Raw genomic sequence first — 24,674 nt, 5'->3', positions numbered from 1 at the left:
TTAAAAAATTATAAAACTTAGTTTTATTTTCAAAGGTCATCAACGATCTTTTCTCCTTTATATTTTTTAAAACTAAACACAGTCGTTGATGATACATCAATATTTTATAACTGGCCGGCGTAATTATTTTTACGGATTGACGGTAATTATGGACTTAACGGGTTAATATTTGCAATAAGAATCAATAGATTTCGGTTGGGTTGATGATGAGGCTCTATTGTATTTATAACGTAATAAGCGCTTCGCTACTACTTCTATAGCGCGAACAGTCAAGAACAACGAACGACAACAAACCTAGCGACATTGATTCATTTTTCTAGCCAACTATAACTTAGGAGTCCTCAAGACGAGTGAATAGATTTTTTCTATGCAAGCATGTACCGTCGTAGACCTTGTCATCGCTCAGCATCAGATGAGATAGATAGACGTCAAATGCTTCGTTTAGACGAAGCGATAAACAAATCTTCATAATACTACGTTACTATTGACGTAGTGGAGCATAAGCAACTTTGATCGTACAGTTTATGTGTAAAAATTAGTCAATGAAATGTCAAACACCGAACAAAGTGCCAAAAAGCAATTTTCAAAAAACTTCGTTTGTAAGGATTGTAATTCAAATAAAGTGTTCTATAAACAGATTACAACAATTTAATAGCTTTTGTAGTTTAGGAAGACTAGTTGCCAGAGATGACGGTTTTAAAAAATAATACAAAGAATCACGAATCTGGTGAATGCGCGGACGTAAAGGTAATATAAATATAAATTAATTGTCGTTATCTAGATTAACATTTCGATTATCCTTAATTGACTTAGCAATAATATATTTTGTTTTAGTTTATATAACAGAATAAATATATTTTTCATTTGCCACAGTAATTTAATTAAAAATTACACTTCGGTTGCAGGAAGGGATAAAGGAAAGTAACATCACCTCGTTTGTTAGCCAAACAATGAGGGCGCGAAATCTTATGGACTACCATTGGAGGATAATCGAAACAGTAATACAAAGGAAAAAGATGTAAGTCAATAGATGATAAATAAATATAGTGAACAAACTATGAAAAACCGAATTAAAAAATGTACTATTAAACAAAGTATAATATTGTATTACATACAAAATAAAACTTAAATAAATATAAAATTATAAGATAAAGATCAAAAATAAAAATTCAAATATTTGCTACAGTATTGAGGGAGGAAGGTGAAGACATAGAGGAGTACAATAGAGGAATGAATGATAGATTTTTCCTTAAGATCTTTCATTCATTCCTTTATTGTCAAAAGAGGAGTGTGGAGGAACAAACAGTTTGTGAAAAATTGTAAATAATGTTCTTGCTTCAAAAATGGAGGCTAAAGAAAAAAAATTCAAATTGTGCTAAACGAAAATGAGTATAAATTTTTTCATAACGGACTCTTTGTTTTTGCTTTACGAAATCTTACAGATAGTAAAATGTAAGACCGGGATTTAATCCCTAAAGTCAATTTTTTATATTTTTTTTATACAATAAAGGGTTTTAAAACGTTTTGGTTTTTTTTAAAGCCAATAAGAGCACTTGGAAACAGTCTACATCCAGCGACTGGATGATGGCGTAAAGGTATAAAAGTTTATCGTTGCCGATGATTTGATTATATCACCAAAAAGCTTAATAATATAGTACCCATTATAAGATAAAAGATAAAATTCATTTATCCAGCATTGGAACTTTTATTAGAACTCTTATTGATCGTCAACTTATTTTTATAAATCTATTTTATTTTTGACTCTGCTTCGCAAGATGTCATACTTGTGGAGAAGAAGCAGGAAACATGGGTACAAGAAGTCAGTCCGGTTTTTTTTTACTTCATCAAATGTCTTAAAATTAAGAGTTCTTGTATGAAATTAATTATTGTAGAGAATTTTTAATTTAAACTAATCGTTACAATATTAATGTACAGCCGAAACTCTTTGTAGTATTACAATTAAAAAAGTAGTTATTATTGTTAACTCTGTTACAATGAAACAGTTAATTCGGAGACCGTCTTTACGGATGAGTAATTTGATGTAAACATTACAGCAAGCACTTTATCTTTAACAGGAAAGGTTATTAGCTGTGTACACAAATTATCGTAATTAATTCATTTGAATTGTATGTTCAGAGAATAAAGCGATATATTAAGAAACAACGCTTCTTTCTGCTGCTTCTGGCTAGATTTGTCTTTTTCATTTAGCGAGTGAGGGGGGGGGGGGTACAACTAGTTCGGCAACAGGGGATAAGCGTGGTCTGGTAATCTGTGAAGTGGTAGAGAAACTTAATGATTGTCTCGAAAGGGAGGAGATTTGAGTTAGACGAGAGTGACATTTGCTGTACATTCTTGCGTGAGAGATACGCAGGAACGTCTCCTCCCAGTAAGACATGTATGACCGTGAAACAAGACAGCGGATGCAAGTGTTGAATAATCGGCTCAAAGCATATTTGTAAAGAAGGGTAGTCATGTTTTTACCCGTCTTTGTTTGTTCCGTCCTGTCCCGTGTTCATCACAAAGTGTGAAGTGAAGGTACAAAGTGATTACTCATACGTAAAACCAAAATATGCCTCATAATTAGTGTTCATGATTAGAACTTTTTATCTGTGAATTTGATTTCGAAAATTTTTTCATAACTCGAGATACCTACGACCCGCAGGTCTGACAAGCCAGGCCAACTCTTAAATTTTCTATATTTATACGCCCTTTAATTACATTTTAATCAGTGTTATACTAATAACCACGACAGTGTGACCTTTTGTTAAATAACATCAAGAAATTTATTATAATTTTGAAATGTTACTAAACAAATGGACTTTTAGCGCTTTACGAAATTGTGTAACTTGGTATGGTTAAATCAAATAAAATTTATTACTATGTAATGACATTTACAATGAAATTGTTTTTTAAGCCATAAATAAAATTTTTTGACAAATAATTCTTTAATATAATTTAAAGTTTAAATTAGTTAATATGCATCGCTTCAGTTATAATGTAATATAGTAATAAAATTATGTTGCAGGCAAGCTTTAAGAGCGGAGAAGACATTACCAAGGACTATAGATTTTAACAGTTCACTACCAAAAATAGTGAACGATGCACTATCTAACAGTGAATTCGCTAAAATACCGAATCTAGAAAATCGTTTAAAAAAGGTAAGAAAATATGTTATACATCTATACATCTATATATCAACGTAAATTTTTTCGTTTATAATAAAACAAGAGAATTATGAATGTATATTGTCTGTGTATGACTTAATGGCATTTAATATTTAAAAAATAGTAGTAAAGTTAAACACGATATTGGGAAATCGGGAAACAAACATTCAGATTAAAATGTAAATAAACTTAGTAGCTTAAATAAAGACTAAAAAAGTATTCCAGGTGTCAAAAAGGAGCAATAATTGGGCTTATATTTTATAAATCGTAAAAGCTAACACATGATCCGAACAGATGAGGCAGAAACCATTTTTTATTTAAAAAATTATTGGTATGATTAAGTATCAATTAGATAACATACGTTTAATTGTTTTAAAAAAAATCAAATAATAACATATCAACAAACTAGCTGTGACAAGAATAAGAAACTTCTAAAAGTTAATGATAAAGGTGGTATTAAAATCTTAAATACCTTCTTTTTTTTTTGTTTCTTCACAAACAATATGCTCTGTCTTATTGGTTGCCAAGAACACATCTTTTTAACATCTCCACAATATAAATATATTGGTTGTGATTATCTATTCCTTTAATTTTAAAGGAATAATTTTAATTGTACATTTATACATTGGTGACACTGATAATTTTCATAATTACATTCGAAAATAGATATTATACCTATCAGCATGAAAATTGTCATTGTATAATTTTCACAATTATTGTTGGGGTTTTATCCAGCAACAAAGTCAACTTAAATTTCGGTTAGCTTTTAGTAACGTAGTTCCATCCCATACTATTCACAATTGGTTTAACCGTTTAAAAATGTATTGATACTGATATTGTAATACGCATCAGAGACGTTTTTAAATGCGATTGCTGTAACTAACATTTAAACTGCGACAGATGTCAGAGCCTAATAAGACAATCAGTCTCTTGTGACTCATAGTTTGACCAAACCGCTTTAATTGGTGTCTAAAAATGTTATAGAAATTTGTCAGTGGTTCTCCAAACTTATATTACATGATATTGGCGGTGAAAGTTATATATATTATTACGATTCTGGAACCACGAGAAAATTCACATTGTAAGTGTTCCACATTGTTTAGTCGAAGAGGCTATTATGCAATTAATGACATTGCAAACCAGGAGCACAAACAGTGGCAGAATATTGTTACACCGATGTTTATTCGCCTGTTTTAGGATTAACGTTGAGGCAACAGAAAACTTCATCGTAATATGCCTCTGGACACTTGGTCGAAGGTCAATACTTGCGTCATCCTTACCGTCCCGACCTTCCACCATGAGACCATAATTTGCGGAATTATCCCAAAAAAAAATATCGTTAGTTACATATTATCGCATTGCGGCATGACCAAGTGTCGACCCGCTACTGAGTATCCCGCGGTTGCAGTCATTTATAAATCTAGCAATAATTCCTGAAGCGATCAAGCGATTGAAATGGCGATGAGAAGTTGTCTTTGTGTCCGCTTAACAGAATATCATCTGTTGTTGTGGTCTGAGGATAGTACTGTAGCACTACCCCAAAAATTATGTAGATAGTAACATATTGACCCTAGCCGCCGGTAACTTGCTTACTCCGACGATGAATGCGCGTTCAATTGCTCTCACGTTTAATTCTGTGAATTTCACAAACCTACCACAAGGCTCCTACCCACACATTTATTCCAAAATTGCAAAAAAACTTCATAGTATATGGTTTCAAGGTGATGAAAAAACTGTGGATACTTTTATAACGGCTGTATCTGGGCAATCTAATATTTACCTTCTTTGAACTGAGGGTGAACTAAATTTCTTTTTTTACAGCTAACTGAATATCATACTGTTGAAAGAGAACCAGTCCAGGGTCAAATGACTTTATTTGCTTATGAAATTCTCGAAAGACCAGAAAACATCAATGACCATACACTTTATCAAGCTTCGGTTGCGGCGTGGGCTATTGAATTGGTGACATTTTTAATTCCTTACACTCTTTTTACATGGTATTTCGTAATCCTTTTGTTTTATATATTTTTATTGAAGATAAACAGTAACAAAAGACAATAAGAAAGTACAAACTTAGAAACATAGAAATATAAAATTAGTGACAATTGTTACGTTATAACTATCTCTCTAAGAACATTTAATGATTTTATAGTCAAACAATGACAAAACAAATAAAAACATTACTAAACAGGCATTCTGCATATCACACCGCAGTAATTACGAGTCACAGCAAACCGTCACGTTCCAATGATGTTTAAATTGTATTGTGTGTAGTCAATAATAAATTTTATAGTTTATTGTATTAGAAAATTAAAAATAACATGCACAAAAATTACAATAGATTCTATAAAACATTTCATCACCATCTTATCTGAAGGACGTCAAAAATTAGTATTGTTGGCATTAATTTAACAGAAAATTAATAGCATTATGATATAAAAATTAAACATTAAGACTGAAACTTTTCAATGGCTGAGCCCAAGGAGTCGAAAGTGAGGAGAAATATTATACTTCTGTTACCATATTGTAAGATCTTTGTTTCATCAACGTTTTAAAGAGCTACCGGTATATCGAAAAAAATCCTATGAATTTTTATTTTCATATTTACACTAGCAAATGCACATTTAGTAATTGCTTAGTTAATCCTCTTGATAATAAATAAACTTGATGAATGTTCTGTTACAGATCCAGTCGTATTTTCTTATTATGGACGACGTAGAGGACGGAGCGGTAACACGTCACAGCAAGCCATGTTGGCACTTGCTACCCGAAGTCAACACATTAGCTATGAACGACGCAAGCATGTTCCGCAGTCTTATTCACGAGATAGTACAGAAAAATTTCACCGATCCACTGTATACTAAATTAGTGAATCTTTTCAATGAGGTACAATACTTATGTGTTTCCAAGTATTACAAACGGCTTCTTTGTGGATAGTGATTTTGTCTTATTTATATATGGCTATACCTAGCTGGTTTTAGGCTGGATAAGTGGGTTTTTAAAAACTACAATTTTGTAATGAATTTAGTTTAATAACAAATTAAATTAGTAATTATTGCTTTACAAACCTTGTGATGTTTTTATTACTGATTTGAACTTGAATCAAAAATCACGCGGTAATAAAAGAAATTAGAGTATGCTATTGTTCTTACATCATATTAAAAAGCCTGCATTAGCGAATGGTCCATTCTTAATTCGAATTCTTAATCATTGAACTACGAAGTAACAGTAATGGAGTTTCTTACGAGACAAATTTGTTTTTTTAGGCGTATGAACAGGTTGCAATCGGTCAGCACTTGGACGTTATTTTGTCAAAAACAAAAGACTATTCATTATTTACTCAGAGTAACTACGACACAATAGTTAAATACAAATGCACATACTATACTATGAAACTACCGTTAATGCTTGCACTGTTGCTATGTGACAAAGCCGACAAACAATCGTTTGGACACGTAGATGACATTTGCAGAGACGTAGGAGCTCTATTTCAGATGAAGGTAAGTAATTTTTAACTACTCATTATTAATACACAACAAACAAATGATTCATGTAATTTTTAAAGCGCTGTTGGACAATCATATTCATTTGTGTGCGTGTAGGTCTTAACATAAATCGTTTTCTGTTTGTATTATACACATTTCATTGTTAAACCTCATCGGTCTTAAATATCTGTGACTGTGACGTTTGTTCAATCTATAGTCCGACCGTAATTTAGAAATGCCTAAGGCGCTACGGGTGAAATACGGGAGCCGCCGTCATTTTTAGATGAAAGTTTGAGATTTTGGGTCAATAATAGTATAAAATCATATATTTTACATATAATAGGTACAAATATAATAAACCTATACTCCATTGCAATGTATAAATGTAATAATAAATACAATAAAGCAAAATATTTATAGAAAGTTCATATAAAAATTCCAATCGGATATTTTCTATGAGAGAATAAGTAATTTTTAAGAAGTAACAAGCCAACAAGAAAGCTATAAACACGTTCATAACATTTGTTATAAATCTTAAAAGTAAGTTAATTAATAAATAGTAAATACGACAATATAGCAGCAATCATCAACATGTACTATTAGTAAGTATAATTTTTAAAATAAATAAAAAAACTATCATCGAAGTCAGGTATTAAAACTGTTTTGAATTGGTTTTAATTTATCAACAGCATTATATTGAACAATGTTAACGTTTATTGGCCATTTCGTTCCACAGTTCATATTCATTGAATTTGATATTTTTGGCACATATTACTTGTTTAGGGAATTCAATATGACAGACGTTCTTTTTTTTATCTCATAAGATGTGTTCTTAATGTTGCGTTATACAAGCATACGACTTTATTACGCGACGCTGTCACGATGAGTTTTTTAAGATTATTATTTTTACAAGTTTTTAAACTTTAACAATAAATAATGTTTATAATTCGAGTCAATGATTCGAATAAATCTCTGTATAGGAATAAATAGGATTGTTAAGTAAATTTATTTACTCCAAAATATAGAAATAGGAAGACTTCAAAATAGAAACATTTTATAACCAACCCTTTAACTTAATTAGTTAAATAATATGTCATCTGTCGGCTTACTTTGAACCAAAACACTGTAATGATTGCGTTATTTGGAAAACCCTTCTTTTTTAATAGTCAACTTTTTATCTTAACAATAACAATTGTAACTTGTGTCAACAGAACGACTTCATGGATTGCTTCGACGAAGAATTAGAAACGGGAAAAACAGGCAGTGATATAACAGAGGGGAAATGCACGTGGCTAGCGGTCAAATCGTTGGAGCGCTGCAACGCCGCTCAACGGAATACATTTACCTCTTGCTATGGAAGCTCGGAGCCTGAAAAAGTTAACCGTATTAAAGAGCTCTACAAAAACTTAGCTTTAATACAGCTTTACAAAGAAGATCAAAGGTCTCGCTACGAAATCTTTATGAGGAAAGTTCGAGAACTTCCTTCAGATGCAATGCACCTACAGGACTTATTTTATAAGCTTCTGCAAGTTATTCAGAGTAAACATTAAAAGTAAAATATAGTAAACTCGAGTTAATTCATAAACATGTGTACATTTCTAATAAAGTTATTTCCCCTATTTACTGTTTATATTATTTTGTCGGGAGAAAACTCTTTGTCAACGTTTCGTGATTTTAATAAATCGGAAAAGCTTACGGCTTGTTCGATGTTCATTCAATAAATCTTTAAAAAAATTTCTTCGTTTCGTTATTTTGCCTAAAGTGTTTTATTACCATTTTACTTTAGGCAATATATAACGAACAAAGCGTCTTTTGTATCAAAAAATAAATAATGTACAAAAAAAGTATTGTGTTTTTTGTAAATTATTTATTTTTTGTGTTTATTATTGTATAAAATTAAGATGTAGTTCCATATACATATATATACATATACATATATATACATAATAATTTATGTATATATATATATATATATATATATAATGTTATATACATTACAATATACATGTACATATATATATATATATATATATATGTACATGTACACGTTTTACTATTAATTAGCAAAAAAGTGTCCAATGACGTAGGATTTTGCACGTTTTTCATGCATCCACATTAGTATTCTGATTTGACGCCGTTTTGCTTAAAAGGATTTACTTCCACGTGCAATGTGCAGTAAAGTCAATGTTGTTGAATAGACTCAATTCGTTCCGCTGAAATTGTTTCAAATTAAGTGAAATAGGTTTGATACAAAAATAGCTTCGATGAAGATCTTATTCAATATGACGAGATATTATGGGATTTGGTGAGTAGAGTAATTTAATAAGTACTTTAATTTAATTGAAAAAAAATGGATTACATAATTTATTCGATTTGAATTAGTTTACGTTTAATTTAAAATTAATAAATTAGTGATTATAAAGATATGATATCATGTTAATAAATTTGCAATGAATATTATCGGTAATTTAGGCGCCTTACATTTAAATGTTAACATAAGAGTAGATACAAGGTACGTTACTTTGATTAGTAAATTTTGATGGATTGTAAATAACAGTGTTGCATATGTTTGGTTTATTTCCACGCCCAAATTGAATCCTAGCTTTAAGTTCACAATTATTCTCAGTGTTAATATGTAGCTGTTCAAGTTGAAGCTCCTCCGGAAGCCCTCGAGTTTCGCTCTTAAGTTTAGACTAGGCGCCAATTCAGTCTTACCGTCTTAATCCCGCGGAATCTGCAAATGTCAATTGGGTAGCTGTGAAAGTACGGTCTAAAGAAAAACCACCGCAAAGATTTTAAATTAGTGTACGGGTTGTGCTATATATATATTGTTATGTTATAAGAGTGAACGTGTAAATGCTTTAGCTGTAAAATCTTAATTTTACCATGTGCTTAAAAAGTGTTATTGATTATGGTTGATTATTTTACAAACCATGTAATTACCACATTACCATTTATCATGAGATTTTTTGATAACCTCTGCACTTTTTAACTTTTTTATATTAACTTCTTGAGTGAATGGCGTTGTATATTGATAAAAAATAATCAGTTTATTTTATTATCAAGTGATTTCTTTAAGCATAGGCCCAAAGTTGTCAACTGATTCAAGTTTTGTGATTATTTCGCATGGTGGAACTAGATAGTGTTATTTCTATTTTCTAACGTCCTGAGACCATACTTCTCTCATTGTTAGTGTTTCAACGCATCGGTTTTACAAGGATTTCAAGCTTTTCCGACTGTCATGGCTGTTTCTTAGACTCTTTTGTCTAAAATGAATGTTTAAGATTTCATATAAAAGTATGTAAATGCGGCTGCAGGTTTGATAAACCAAGCAAACTCTTACGTTGTCCATTTTAATTCGTTACTTAATTACATTTTAATCTGTGTTGTAGTTATCGACTGTAGCTTAATTTATTTTAATTTATCTTAATTTTATTTACTGTAATGTTACTGAAAAATTTAGTAAGGATAAATATTTTTTTTATAATTCATTGAGTCAATTGTATTGATTAATAGTTTAGTTACATTTTGTAACAGGAAACCTAGAGCGGATAAGACATTACAAAAGTCGATTGATTTTAACGGTCTACTACCTAAAATAGTAAATGATGCACTATCTAAAAGTGAATTTGCTAAAATACCAAATCTAGAAAATCGTCTAAAGAAGGTAAGATTACTACTATGATTGTTTATTAATCTAAACATTTTCGTTTTATATTCAACTAGAACAATTCAATGTGTATTGTCTTTACTATAATGTTATTTAATAACGTAAAGACAAACTCTAATAAAAAAAATAAACGGAATAGTTTATTAATATATAGTAGTCGAAATATATATATTACTTCCACAAATTGGCGACAATTTAAAAATGTTTATTACATGATTTATATCGATTTTTGTTGCGGTTTTAGTCAGCAACAAAGTCACAATAGACTTTGGTTATGTTTTGATAATGAAGCTCCATTTCATGCTGCTAATGAAAGGTTTACGAGTTTAAATATAAATATACCCGTAATATTCTCAGTGAGAATCCGCGTCTGACACGCTCTTTAAAAGCTACTTCTGAATATGACATTGATGTTGAATTCGTACATGGTAGTGTGTAACGAGAAAATTATCTACCATCACCTAATGCGAACAAGTTTGAGAAAGTATCAAATTATTTTTGAAGATTATTTAGGCGTTGCTGTATTGTAGCATAGTGACAGATGTCAAAAATTGGATATATATATATATATATATATATATATTTACGATCTTACTATAATTACGATCCTAAACCCCGTCATAAACTTCACTGTCAGTGTTTTATTATGAAGAATTGCCTACGATAAAGAAAAATAAGATAATCACGTGCTGTGAGTTAAGCAATTTCAGAATAATTGATCTGAAAAACCAGAATACAGTTACAGCAGTGCAGTACACAGGCATTTGAAATGCGCGAGAGAATAACGTAATGGCTCTATCATTACCACTCCCTTTTCATCACAATATTACTTCAGCGCACTTGATCAAACGAAGAAACAAGTATTTGACTACGGCAAATGTGGAACATTTGTGTGATTTTGCACGAGTAGACTCATTTGTTCCTAAAAGCATAAAAAACTTGTGGCATATGTTTTTAAATGTCAAAAAAGTTATGGCTGTTTTAACAAAAAAAAAATTGTGCGGTAATATTGCTTCTTACAGAAGTTTTACATAATGAAACTATGAACAGAAAGTCGATTGGACTATTTTGTAAAATAAATCATTTGGATGTTGTTAATTGTACGCACAAAAGTTCTAAAAAGTCTTTAAAGGTCTATAATAAATAACTTTAAAATAATTTTAGAATGTGAAATAAGGCCGCATAAACCGGGTTCTCAAAAACAAAAAACAAAGTTGTACGTGGGAATGCGATATCCACGAGGCATGATAATGTAATACTTTGTATGCAAACAGGATTGAAACTCTATAAAAAGTCAGTCATGTCTTTAGATAGCTTGGGATTTACCTTCTTTGTAATGTAATGGTGTAAATCGAACCAATTTTTTTCTGATTACAGCTAACTGAATATCATACTGTTGAAAGGGATCCGGTTCAGGGCCAAATGACTTTATTAGCTTATGAAATGCTTGAAAATCCAAAAAACGTCAATGACCACACAATTCATCAAGTGGTCGTTGCAGCGTGGGCTATAGAATTGGTGAATTCTCTCTTACTTTTTATTTGTAATAAATAAATGTATATTATTTTGTTAAAGTTGATTGTCACTGCTCACAAACAAGTTTCCAGAGGATGGGCAGCAGCGTCCTCTGCGTAACATAATACCAAACTATGTTCGCAAACACGCCTGCCATGCGTGGCAACTATGGTATATCTTGTATGCCTTGCAGTGGGCGTCTACGGGCTGAAACGACGACGAAACAATTTTTCGAAAATATACATTTTTCAAAATTTACGCGAAAACAAAATATTATGTATAATTTCTGATGTTAACACTACAAACCACCAAGAACTCAGAAGTTATCTTACTATCGTTTTATCCATAACGGTGTGTTAAATTTATTTCATCGTCATCATCATTTTAGTCGTAGGACGTCCTATCCTCTGATGGACATAGGCATCTCCAATGGGTTCTCAGCGGGACCGATTGGGAGCGGCTTCTTCCAGTATCTTCCGACGACCTTAACAAAATCGTCTGTCCACCTTATGGATGAACGTCTATAATATATTAAAACCTATATAGTAATTCTTTTGTAGTTATGTAAATATTTTATTGATAGCAGTGATTGTAAAATATAACATCATTAGACAGTGGTTTAGCCAAATTTGGAAGCAAATTCACATTAAGTATTCGCTATTTTCATTTTTTTTTAAATAACTTGTTAAATGTTGTTCTATTACAGATCCAGTCGTATTTTCTTATTATGGACGACGTAGAGGACGGAGCAGTAACACGCCACAGCAAGCCATGTTGGCACTTGTTACCCGAAGTTAACACTTTAGCCATGAACGACGCAAGCATGTTCCGCAGTCTTATTCACGAAATAGTACAGAAAAATTTCACTGATCCACTTTATACTAAATTAGTGAATCTTTTTAACGAGGTACTTACGTAAACTCAAGAATTGTGGACGTATTCTATCTGGTTATATGTTGTGACTCCAGAATATAAATATCAGGGTTTTAGTATGTATATTTGTAAAACTACAATTTTGTAATGAATTTAGTTTAATAACAAATTAAATTTGTAATTATTATATTACAAACCTTGTGATGTTTTTATTACTGATTTGAACTTGAATCAAAAATCAGCACGCGGTAATAAAATAAATTAGAGTATGCTATTGTTCTTAAATAACATTAAAAAGCGTGCATTAGCGAGTGGTCCTTTCTTAATTCGAATTCTTAATCATTGAACTACGAAATAACAGTAATGGAGTTTCTTACGAGACAAATTTGTTTTTTAGGCGTATGAACAGGTTGCTATCGGTCAGCACTTGGACGTTATTTTGTCGAAAACAAAAGACTATTCATTATTTACTCAGAGTAACTACGACACCATAGTTAAATACAAATGCACATACTATACTATGAAACTACCGTTAATGCTTGCACTGTTGCTATGTGACAAAGCCGACAAACAATCGTTTGGACACGTAGATGACATTTGCAGAGACGTAGGAGCTCTATTTCAGATGAAAGTAAGTAGTTTTTAATTATTCATTATTAAAGCATAATGTAATAAATCATTCGTTAAATTTTAATTTTCCTATGTAATAAAAAGCTTCCTATTAGTTTCATTTATCAACAAGATGTGATTGACATTTTTAAGAGTTTTATTGCTTTTTCCTTTTTTTAAATTTCATACACACGGGGCACTATTTAACTTTTTGTAACAGACAATTTATTTATACAACTTTATAACGCGGAATTGTCACTTTTTTGCGAGTTTTTTTTACCTTCAGTACGATGATAATTTTAATTGTGTAAATTTAGATACATTTAAATTTATTCCGCTATTTCTACCGTAACGGGTCGAAAGACTAGTCTTTATGTTTCCTTCTTGAATGTATAATATATGATTGTTATTAAGGGAATAAAAATTAAATTTGTAGTATTTAAAGAAAATAGGATATTGAACATTTCTATTACAGACGCAAAAAATGAGAATTTTCAATCCATAGCTCATTGCATTTTTTAAAATTTTTAATGCAATATATATATATATATATATATATATATATATATATATATATATATATATAACCTTATAGTGTTTGACGGCAGAATCGTCTTTATCTAATTGTCAACTTTTTCTCTCAAAGATTTATACTAATTTTAACTTGTGTAAACAGAACGACTTCATGGATTGTTTCGACGAAGAATTAGAAACGGGTAAAACAGGCAGTGATATAACAGAGGGGAAATGCACGTGGCTAGCGGTCAAATCGTTGGAGCGCTGCAACGCCGCTCAACGGAATACTTTTACCTCTTGCTATGGAAGCTCGGAACCTGAAAACGTAAATCGTATTAAAGAACTCTATAAAAACTTAGCATTGATTCAGCTTTACAAAGAAGATCAAAAGTCTCGTTACGAAATTTTTATGAGAAAAGTCCGAGATCTTCCTGCAGATGCAATGCATCTACAGGATTTATTTTGTAATCTTCTGCAAGATATTCAGAGTAAACATTAAAAGTTCTAAATCTAGAAGATATTGTTAATCTATATACTATTTTGGGCAAAGTTACCACTTACTTTTACTACTTATGTATATAATTATCTCATGCTTTCGATAGTTTCGGAAATTCGGTGACTCAGAAAGAATTAAATAAGTAAGAGTAATACTTATTTTTCTATATAATAAATAAGGTATAATACCGTATAAAACTTGTGATAGAGTATCTTTATTTGAATTATTAACCCGACCAATTCTGCTTAATAATTTATTATCCCAATTTAAAGTTATAACTATTGGAAGCGATCTTATCACTGAACAACTTAAAGGGTTTTGTAACACAATGCATTAATTTATTTCATCTATTTTTTATTCCCAGGATAGAGAATGTCAAACTCTTTAACGGAAATCTATACGAATTAAAGGTCAATTACTGTGGTGGAACCTTCGCGAATAATGTAATTTAATGGATGTTTCTAACAGTAATTTACTAGGTTCTTTTGTTGAAATAATTCGTCTGTAAAAAAAAACATTAAAATATATACAATAATATCTAAGACCCTTGGTTCAGAGATGAGAATCTTGTAGACACATAATAAATTAAAAAATATAAAATCAGCGTTGTTTGAATGTTCTAGTGAAACTAGTAGCTTATTGAAACAACATACCACCAAATTAAACTTGTTTTAAAGCGCATTATTTTTATTGCATTAAATATTATTTATCATATTAAATGGAAAATTTTCAAAACTATTTAAATTTTATTGTATTCAATCAAATTTTTTAATTTTATGAGAGTAGTATTGATCATGAAATATTTTTCAAAAAGTAAAGAGTGCACACAAGAATTCAATAAAAATTTATCAAAAGAATGATGTAGTTTTTTCGTTTGAGAAAAAAGTAATAAAATTCACACATTAAAATTTGCGTGAACTGGTCGAAAGACAAACAATGGTTTGCAAGTTAAGGGCGTTTTGCTTATAAGGATGATGCTTGCATGTGCAATGTGCAGTAAAGAAGTCGTCGTTGAGTAATGAAGGTCCGCAAAAATACTTTTCAGTTCAATGAAATAGATTTGCTACAAAAATGGCTTCTTTAAAAGTATTTTTCAATACAACTAGAAATCATGGGAATTGGTAAGTATTGTTTGTTTTGTATTGTTTGTGATTTACAAATTAATTTTATTTCAGTGAACTATTTACATTAGTTCATAAATAAATAATTTGAATATTATAAATATTTTGAAAATTTATTATTAACTGACGTAATAAATAACATTTTATAAATAATGCTTATATAAAACATAAATTTATTTTAAAGAGACGATTGGTAAAAATCATGTCAACAAAATAATATTAAATAAGTCTTAGCGTTCGTACAATTCTAAATATAGAGAAGATATAAAACTTTTAGAAAATAATAGAAGAATAAAGTGGTCATACTGACTCGGTTGGTTTCCGCGACAAAATTGCATTATAACTTTGATAATTTTTATGATTCTTTTTTTTTAATACAATTCTATTCGCTAATTTTATTATAACAATTACTTCGTTTTCATGGAATTTTAAAGAAATTTGTCACGATTATTTATCATCACGACAGATCAATACCAAATAACCTTAGTGTAGTTCTCTTTTTTATTATTTATTTATTTATTTATTTATTTATTACAATCATCATCATTATTATCATAACAGTCGATTGACTAGAAACTAAAACAGCGCCAAAATTAACTATTGTTAAAATATATTAACTATATCACTTATCATCGTTCCCGATGATTCGTTTTGAAAGAGATTGGTTATAGATGAAAAAGCTTTTAAGCTTAAATGGTTCATTTGTCAACAAAAATCTTTAAAGAATTTATACCTAATTTCACCTATTTTTCCTGTATACAGTGATCACTCGAAAATATGTTTAAATAAAGGCTAAAATTTCTTGCATTACAATCAGCACAGGCAGAGTATATGTAAACAATAATTTTAATACGCCGTAATATCGATTTCGGAATCATTTTATCGTAATTTATTTTTTTTACAATAATTTTTTCGTTAGGTTGTTCTATACCCTAGGAGATAGAAAATGATATATACATTAATCCTTTGAAAGGTTTTGCACCTAAAACATATTACTTTATATAAAAACATCCAGGTTCTTTACCGATTTCTGGATAGTTAATTCCATTTAGAATGTTTGGGACAGTTTAAAAAAAAGCTTTAAATGTTAGAAATCCTGTGCGTAAAACCTCTTTATAACACTCATCAAATGCTTGCGGAACCGATTAGAATCTGAAATAAAAGCAAGTGAAAGCAATAAACCTCGTTACAAGAAAAAACGGTGCTACTGGTTTTTAATTTAAAAAAAAAAAACAAATTTGTAATAAACCAACTAAAACCTATTTTTGTTACATTTATTGTTTTGGGTTTAAAAAATAATGATTCTTCCCAATATACAAACATATGTATCATATTTTTAAGTGAATATGATTAGTATCATATCGCTATAAAGCTAACGAACCAGACGAACCAAACTATATGTTTCAGTTTAATTTTGTAAAATTTTTATTTCAAATTCGTCTTGAACGGTACAGTTTGATTCGGTCAGTGTCTGTATAAATGTTTGACAAAGACTACGTAAATAAGTAGTGCAGGATATAGTACAAGGTAACCAGGTGACCACCATACTTTTAAAAAAAAGATAATACCGTACATTTATTTTGAATATGCTCTAACGTCAACTTGTACTTGCATTTGTGTAGATACCAAATTGGTTTATTGGATTGTAATTCGCTTCTGACGAGAGCGTTGAACAACTCTTTTACAGCTACAACATTCGTAAAGAGGTTTTCTTGTATAAAATTGACATTAACCTCGAGTAAATAATAGTATATATATTAGTAGTATGCTCCCTAAAATGTAAATTTGCAAAAGACTGCACAACTGTCTGATCTCAGCAATGCGCAGACGAGGTATCCTGTTCATGTCTCAATACCACATGTTTAGTATTTTCGGATTTTCACGCGGGTAAATGTCAATGTATAATCCTATTTACATCTAAAATATTTTTCGATCCTACTTCAGCTTCACCTCAAGGACTAGATTTAGTTAATCAACTAATAATAATAGCGTTGCCGATAAACCGATTTCGGTAAAGCTGGAGCGTCTACCGGCTGCGTTGTCTTGCCGCTATTAGCGTTGCAATTTACTATTACAGTAAATTGAGTAAGTTCACCAATAGTTATAAAATATTTAAAATAATTGCAAATATTGTCAATACGCAAATGCACCAAAGATCTCCTGACTGCTGTCGCCACTACTTACGTGCTGCTATACCATTTTTCAAATAGCAGCAACTGATTGCAGATGATGTCGGACTACAGTTTCAATATTATCCTACTGTAAGACTTTCAATCTGTAGCTTAAAAGCACGACATTTGCAATTCACTTGGTTTGATTCTTGTCTCAATTGATTATACTCCACAGCTAGAACAGACACATTTATTCATACCATTGTCACGTAACGAACGTTTGAGTAGGTAGGTGAACAGTCTGATTTCAACTTATGTTAATAAAATTGTTTATAGCAATTGTCGCAGTGTATTAATATTTTATAACAATTAAAGACAATAAAGATAACGTCATGAGAGTGAGCACGTCCGCAAATAAAACATTAACAACGTTCCTCATTATCACACGTCGCAAGGCCTTTTAAAAATAAAGATAGCATTGTATTGACTAACGATATTCCCAAGAGTTTTATCAAGTTAATTTATAAAAAAAACATGATTTATTCAGTATTTAAAAAAAAAAAACTTTTAAAGTTTTGTAATGGAATTTTCGTAATCTTTCCTTTTATTTTTTTTCTCTCTTTATTTCAATTTTCTCTTTGGGATCAACCTTGCTTCGCTATTGGCTTCGTCGTAACAGAGTGAAGCCATGTCGTCACATATTTTAATAATCGAGGATTGGGCAAAGTCATCGGGGCCGAAAGGTATTCAAGAAGCGAACACGAGTATGTAGACGCGGTGTGGCTCCACTAGGTGGACTGGGGATATAGGCGCAAGACTGGTTATCAAAGCTATCTTTGATTTGATTCGATTCACAGTTCGCTTCGACAGCTTGTAGCGATCGCATGCTTCGTCCGCGCCCCTCTCGCGACCAGCACGACACGTGCATGCTCCTGCCGACTACACCGCAAAACCGGCATGCCACCTTAGGGCAGTGGCACTCTCGTTCCACACATATGCCCTACCCAAAGAACGCCTACTCCGCGTCGAAGCCCGCGGCCTCCCCGTGGAAATCTCTACGAAGGACATACTTGCGGACTTAAAACAGCAAAATATTCCAAATAGTCAGTGCTAAGCGCACGTCTAGCTTTCGCTCTAAGAAACCTTTCCCCCAAGTGATGCTCACCATTGAGCTCACCGCTGAGGGAAAAAAGATCTTTGAGGTCAGGAAGATCTGCTCTCTCACAGGCCTCATCTTCGAAGCCTCTCATAAGAAAGGTTTAATCGGACAGTGCCATCGCTGCCAACTTTACGGGTATTCAGCCCGTAACTGTTACGCACGACTGAGGTGCGTCAAATGCCGGGGCGATCATGGCACCTAAGATTGCTCTCGCACTGCCGACTCAGAGGAACCACTAGCGTGCGTACTCTGCGAAATGACCGGCCGCTAACTACCGGAGCTGCGCACAGGCACCCAAGCGGAGACCGGCGGGTCCACCGCTGAGAAACTTCGAGCGTGGCCTCCCGGCCCCGCCCACCCACGGGTCTCAGCTCGCGCCCACCCACTCCCCCACTCCCCGCCCGCATTAGTCTGGGTGAAGCCCCTGTACCCGTATGCCCCCGGCAGTTGCATTTCCCGCGCTTCCTTATCGGCCTTTCTTTTACGGGTAAACACGCGTGAAATACTCGAATTTGCAGTCAAATTCAAAGCTGCTAAAGGTAGAGCAAAGCTGCTTATACTTGCTGAGTACGAACACCTTAATAGGGCCATAGAAGAGGATTTTCCATAAGCCCTCTTCCCCTCCTCTTCACGGATACTGATCTGCACTCTTTGGACTCTTGTTTTTCGTTGCCAAGCGTGAGTTTAAAGGTCGAATCAAACCTTCCTCCATCACTTTTGACGTTGTCGTTTTACTATTACAGGAGACGCAACCTTTTAACCGCGATCCGAAATCGCTAATTATTATTTTGTTAGAAATGACAGAATTAAAAGAAAAAACTTTGATCTATTTCAAACGGTCCCTCCATTGCACACCCCTTAGTCCCCCTTCACTTGTCAATTTAGAAGTCTCAGCATGTAGTCTAGCCCGCACAGGCCACCCTCCGCCTATTTTAGTCTCTGCCTATCTCGGATATCTAAAAACACTTCTCCTCGAGGGTCTAATTGCACTTACATCCCTATGTCCATCCGTCCTGATTGCAGGCGACCTCAACTGGAACCACATACAATGCAATGTCTATCGATTGACATGATGATGACGATAGTAGCGTATATATAAGTTACTTGGAATTTTCCTTTGATATATGGACGAAGTAGCATGTTACGTACAATTACTTATTAAGGTCAGTTAGCAAGACTGTATTTCTCTATACAGAATGAAGGGTCAGAGATTTGTCAAGTATTCATTTTATCCGATTATAAAGTGAAATAATATAGACTAGCCATAACTGTACTTACTAAGAAGGTAAGTAATAATGAAAAAAAATGAAAGTTTGGTCCAATTGGCATGGCTACGAACTGAAAAAAATTATACAACTATGAAAAGAAGAAAATTTTAATCATTTCTCGCATGTGAAACAGTGTCGTGCCTACACTAATGAGTATCGTTTTATTCTTCTATTTCTGTATGTCATGATACGGGCCCAAGTGTCAGAGTAGCGGAGATATTCGCCTAAACGATATAGTTTTCGGTAGGAAACAACAAAATGTATTGCAATAGGGTAAGATCTGTATCATGTGTCGTATGGAATATACTGTATTAGAATTAAAGCTTTTGTATTAAATTTAAGTAATTGATGCTGTTGTGAATGCGATTATTTTTTTAAATTTTATAAGTTGATGATTAAAATTAAAGGAATGAATTATAACTTTTACGTTTAGCTGTTTTTATGCAAATCAAAATACTTTCAGGACGCCTGTTCAGCGTGCACTTCTAACCAAACAGAAAATGGTACCACAAAACGTTTATGTGCAATACCAAGACTATTTACCAAAGATAGTAAATAATACATTGTCTCATAAAAGATTTGAGAGACTTCCAGAAATAGTAGAGCGAATACAAAAGGTAATGTGATCCTTCCATAAATTGTACTAGATTTTGTTTATTTTACATTCAAGTAACAATAACAAACCGCACAAAACTAAGCACGAACGATGCCTGATACGTTGCTTTGTCCAAATTACCTCGTTTTGTTGAAAAATCATTAAAGTTTATATACGTCGTTACTGCAGTAAGATTTGTCACAGTATTCGGTTCTATTTAGTTTGTTATAAGAGGATCAAATTAAGTGAAAAAAGTGGCGATATACATTAATTACATCACTCAGTAGAAGTTTGTTCTTATTAGAGAGGTGACACTGAAAGTTTTTAGTAAACCAAAAATTAAATTAAATTTCTCCACAATAAAACCCTGGGCATATCTCCTTGGCAGTCTATGTATCGTTGAGCCCTGTAAATCCATTATGAGAAGCAGTGGGCTCTCTCCTCTTTAGAGGTTTTTTATATCGCGCTTTTAGCGCAGCTACTTCGCCATCTTTAAAACATTCCCGCGCCGATAATATTTATTTTTAGAATTATAATAAAGTCGCATTGTGGAGTGTCAAAACAGTGACAAATCGACAACTTTACATTTTTGCCATAAATAGACAAGTACTCAGTTGTTCATTTGGGCCAGTATGCTGATGTGTTGTCCCGATGAAGGAGGATTCTGCTTTTACGACGCTAGATTAAGTTTGAGAAGAACAAACTTAATCTAAAACAGTAAGCGAGCAATCGCTTATTTACTACTTTTTTGTACTTATACCTTGTTTAAGAGAACAATTGTTGCATCATAAATAGCTTTTTTTCCATAGCTCAAAAAATAGCTCTTTTTATTTTCAAAATTGTAACAATAGATTTAAATTATGTCTTCTGTGACTAAGTCAAATACAATATTTGGGGCACCACCGTCAAATTTCAATATTATTTCTCTAATGAATACGATAGCATTTTGAGCTTCGGTTTACATTACACTTAATGGTCGTACATAATTTTCAGAATTTGATTCATGCCTGTGTCGAATTTTCTTTTTGGTAATTCTTTTAACGGACTTTATCGTATTCCAGATCACTTCGATGTAGTCGCGAATTGCAAGTTGTTTGACCTCGTTAAGGCAGTTTTAAACAGCACCCTTTTATAAAAATTGCACAACAAAATTTTTCATCTTTTAAATCCGAATTGACGTTGGAATGTAATTTTTATTTTGCTGCCAATTTATGAAAATGTTACAAAGTTATTTTAATTTTTTTATAAATATTAGGTTCAAACTGGCGAGTTCTAATTTCTTTCTGATATTTTCTGTGTCACTAACGTACTAAAGATAGATCGCGAATGCACATGTTTTCATTAAATTGATACATATTAAAACCTATTTTAACTTTAGTTAGCGGATTATAATATTATTGGTGGAAAACAACTCCGAGGACTTTTAATGTTGTACGCGTACGAAAAACTCAAAAAACCAGATACTCTTAGTGAAAAACAATGGGAAGTTAGCTACAAATTGGCATGGGCCATTGAGATTGTAAATATAATTTTAACCAAATATTTATGCGATTAATATTAATCCGTTATTGAATAATTAAGTGATAGTTTAACAATTTTAGATGCAAGCGGCGATATTAATTGCTGACGACGTAGATGACGAAGCCGTGACTCGTCGGGGTAAGAAATGCTGGCATTTGTTACCCGACGTTGGCAAGCTGGTGGTAAATGATTGTGGTTTACTGCGCAGCTTTCTTTATGAAACATTAAGGCCTAATTTTAGTGATTTATCTCAGTTTACACAAATTATAGAATTGTTTAATAAAGTAAGTATCTGAAATGTGAATAAGAGGTGGAGTTTAACTTCAATTTATTACTAAAAATAAGTTAGTTTAGTTTAAAACAAAAAAAATAACTAGGGATATGCGTATATACATATCAAGTTTGCGGACCCTAGGGTTCCCAAGTATTACGCAATCTTACGACGTCGTGCAACTAGTGCGTGGAACAGGCCACGTAACAGTAGTACTTGTAATAACATTTTAACTGTTATCTACTATCACCATTGAATAATACAAGAGTGTAAATGGCAAATAACCACGACCACTTATGTTATTTATTTATTCAGTGATAGTTTTATCTAGAACTATTTTTATTTTTATTATAATTATAATTCTGTTAATAATTTAGATAATAATATGGATCACAATTGTATCACAAATATGGGAAGCTTTCTGAAATAAAAATAATTTAATTCAATTTATTTTAATTTAATTTAATTAAAATTTATGTCTTAATTTACCAATTACCTACGTCAGTTGTGAGTGTTTTTAACTTCCTTCTATTACAATTTTAAAAATTCATTTTCATCTGAATGAAATGACATTCTAGCAATTTTTTATGAATATGGATATATGCATATATATCTTCCGAATATTTATTTATACTAAGTATGTTACTTTCAGGCCTTTTTGAGCACATCGATTGGACAGCATCTGGACTCTATGATCACTTACATCAAAAATCCTCATATGTTTACTGAGCAAAACTACCGTAAGGTTTCCATTTACAAAACCTCTCACTACACGTTTCGTTTTCCGTTATCGTTGGCAATGATATACGCTCAGAAAGGAACAAAGAAGTCGTTTGAATACATCAACAATATAGGTGACGAAATTGGTCTCAATTTGCAAATGCAGGTAAATATATCTGACAATTATTATGTCATCGATAGATCGGTTTAGACTTTCAAAGAACCAGGCATCTTGTAGTTCAGAGTTTCCTAACGTAGGGTCTGAGCGTCAAAGGGGAACTTTTTTTTGTTAAGGGGAACAAATTCAAAATGGACTGAATTTATCCCATTCGCTTTATTAGAAAAATAATGTATGTTACATAGGAAACATAAGAATTTTAGAAAGGTTTAAGTGGAGCATGACACAAAAATGTTGGGTATTCTCCTATAGTTTTTTCTATTTTTTGATTTATTTATTCATTTAACAAAATGGTTTATAGCACATATTATATATATATATATATATATATATATATATATATATATATATATATATATATATATATATATATATAAATCTTTGTAAGTCATCCTACTGAACTTCTTTATGAAGATATAATGAAAAAATAAAAATTTTATTATAAAGTATCTACAACAAGTTATAACATAACAACATAAAGCAAAAAAATTTGAACTATGGTCTAACTTTGACGGCTCTTTATTTTTCTTGAAAGTATGCAATAGCATTTATTTCAATAATTACAAGTGATGAAAAGTATATAGAGATTTGTTATTTCTGTTTTATTAACACTTGCTAACACTATACATGTTTTTTGGTTCTCCAGAACGATTACATGGACTGCTTCATTGATAAAGATACGATGGGCAAAACAAGTACTGACATTGCTAAAGGGAAATTGTCGTGGTTAGCGGTACAAGCTATAAAGCTCTGTAACCCTGCCCAGCATAAAGAATTTAAGGATTGTTATGGTAAGGAGGATCCGGAGTTCGTGCAACGTGTCCAAAATTTATATTTGGACATCAAATTACCAGAAATCTGTGAACGGATAGATAAAGACCGGTATGATATGATCCTAAAACAAATTAAAAACCTACCAGATGATTCTGTACCAAGCTCTGAAATATTTCTAAAAGCGCTTGATTTAATATATACAAAAAGTCAAACTATTGATTATTCCAAATAAATTTTGAGTTTCCTACGAAAAAACGTGGTAAAAAAAACATAAATTTTTATTTAAAAGGAAAAGATTTGCACTGGTACCTTTTAGCAATATCCATGAATGCACTAACATTAATGAAAAAGTTAATAAACGATTACAAAAGAAAAATATTTTTTATTTCATACTCACAACACATACTTAGTTGCTCTAAAATTTTATAAATTCTAAATTACTAAAACTGATGGAAGGAACAAAGAATCAAATCTTTTTCAAAAATAGCGTTTATTATATCCGTAATTGAGCAACCTGAGCTAGGGCGCACCTTTGTCTAAATTTCGTCCCAGAAATTGTTTTTAAATATTTCATTGATTTTTCTTGTACGCGTATATATTAAAGTTTCACAAGATATCGCCAACCATA

General features: G+C 31.8%; 3 protein-coding genes across 4 annotated transcripts; all 3 read left to right on the top strand.

The window, feature by feature from the left end:
* The first annotated feature begins 653 nt into the window (after nt 1-653).
* Nucleotides 654-8,272, top strand: LOC137921773 (uncharacterized). Of its 2 annotated transcripts, XM_068764592.1 has the most exons (7): nt 657-747; nt 906-1,018; nt 3,026-3,158; nt 4,986-5,126; nt 5,850-6,050; nt 6,431-6,664; nt 7,861-8,272. In XM_068764592.1, the coding sequence occupies exons 1-7, from the start codon at nt 688-690 to the stop codon at nt 8,197-8,199; spliced, it is 1,221 nt and encodes a 406-aa protein (XP_068620693.1). In that variant the 5' UTR covers nt 657-687; the 3' UTR covers nt 8,200-8,272. The 2 variants fall into 2 exon arrangements, with proteins under 2 accessions (XP_068620694.1, XP_068620693.1); XM_068764593.1 differs by lacking the exon at nt 6,431-6,664 and having other exon boundaries at nt 654-747.
* A 659-nt stretch (nt 8,273-8,931) lies between these two features.
* On the top strand, nt 8,932-14,370 carry LOC137921677 (uncharacterized). The gene is made up of 6 exons (XM_068764487.1): nt 8,932-8,954; nt 10,187-10,316; nt 11,697-11,837; nt 12,541-12,741; nt 13,105-13,338; nt 13,993-14,370. The coding sequence occupies exons 1-6, from the start codon at nt 8,932-8,934 to the stop codon at nt 14,329-14,331; spliced, it is 1,068 nt and encodes a 355-aa protein (XP_068620588.1). The 3' UTR covers nt 14,332-14,370.
* A 976-nt stretch (nt 14,371-15,346) lies between these two features.
* LOC137921676 (uncharacterized) lies at nt 15,347-24,278 on the top strand. Its single transcript, XM_068764486.1, has 6 exons — nt 15,347-15,449; nt 20,451-20,604; nt 21,961-22,101; nt 22,184-22,387; nt 23,027-23,260; nt 23,919-24,278. Exons 1-6 carry the CDS (start codon nt 15,400-15,402, stop codon nt 24,276-24,278), a joined length of 1,143 nt encoding a protein of 380 aa, XP_068620587.1. The 5' UTR covers nt 15,347-15,399.
* The last annotated feature ends 396 nt before the right edge of the window (nt 24,279-24,674 follow it).

The sequence above is a fragment of the Battus philenor genome, unplaced genomic scaffold (assembly GCF_028537555.1).
Source record: "Battus philenor isolate CCGP_79_NKW_IND1 unplaced genomic scaffold, ilBatPhil1.0.hap1 SCAF_19, whole genome shotgun sequence".
NCBI classification, from domain to species: domain Eukaryota; kingdom Metazoa; phylum Arthropoda; class Insecta; order Lepidoptera; family Papilionidae; genus Battus; species Battus philenor.
Note: the sequence above shows the minus strand (reverse complement) of the source record. Positions and strands in the feature narration are given on the sequence as shown.

Coding starts and splice junctions, on each gene's coding strand:
- LOC137921677 (XM_068764487.1), top strand. CDS start 8,932: ATGACGAGATATTATGGGATTTG. Junction 8,955..10,186: donor ACGAGATATTATGGGATTTG/GTGAGTAGAGTA, acceptor ATTTTGTAACAG/GAAACCTAGAGCGGATAAGA. Junction 10,317..11,696: donor TAGAAAATCGTCTAAAGAAG/GTAAGATTACTA, acceptor TTCTGATTACAG/CTAACTGAATATCATACTGT.
- LOC137921773 (XM_068764592.1), top strand. CDS start 688: ATGACGGTTTTAAAAAATAATACAAAGAATCACGAATCTGGTGAATGC. Junction 6,051..6,430: donor TAGTGAATCTTTTCAATGAG/GTACAATACTTA, acceptor TTGTTTTTTTAG/GCGTATGAACAGGTTGCAAT. Junction 6,665..7,860: donor GAGCTCTATTTCAGATGAAG/GTAAGTAATTTT, acceptor TTGTGTCAACAG/AACGACTTCATGGATTGCTT.
- LOC137921676 (XM_068764486.1), top strand. CDS start 15,400: ATGGCTTCTTTAAAAGTATTTTTCAATACAACTAGAAATCATGGGAAT. Junction 15,450..20,450: donor ACTAGAAATCATGGGAATTG/GTAAGTATTGTT, acceptor AAATACTTTCAG/GACGCCTGTTCAGCGTGCAC. Junction 22,388..23,026: donor TTATAGAATTGTTTAATAAA/GTAAGTATCTGA, acceptor TGTTACTTTCAG/GCCTTTTTGAGCACATCGAT.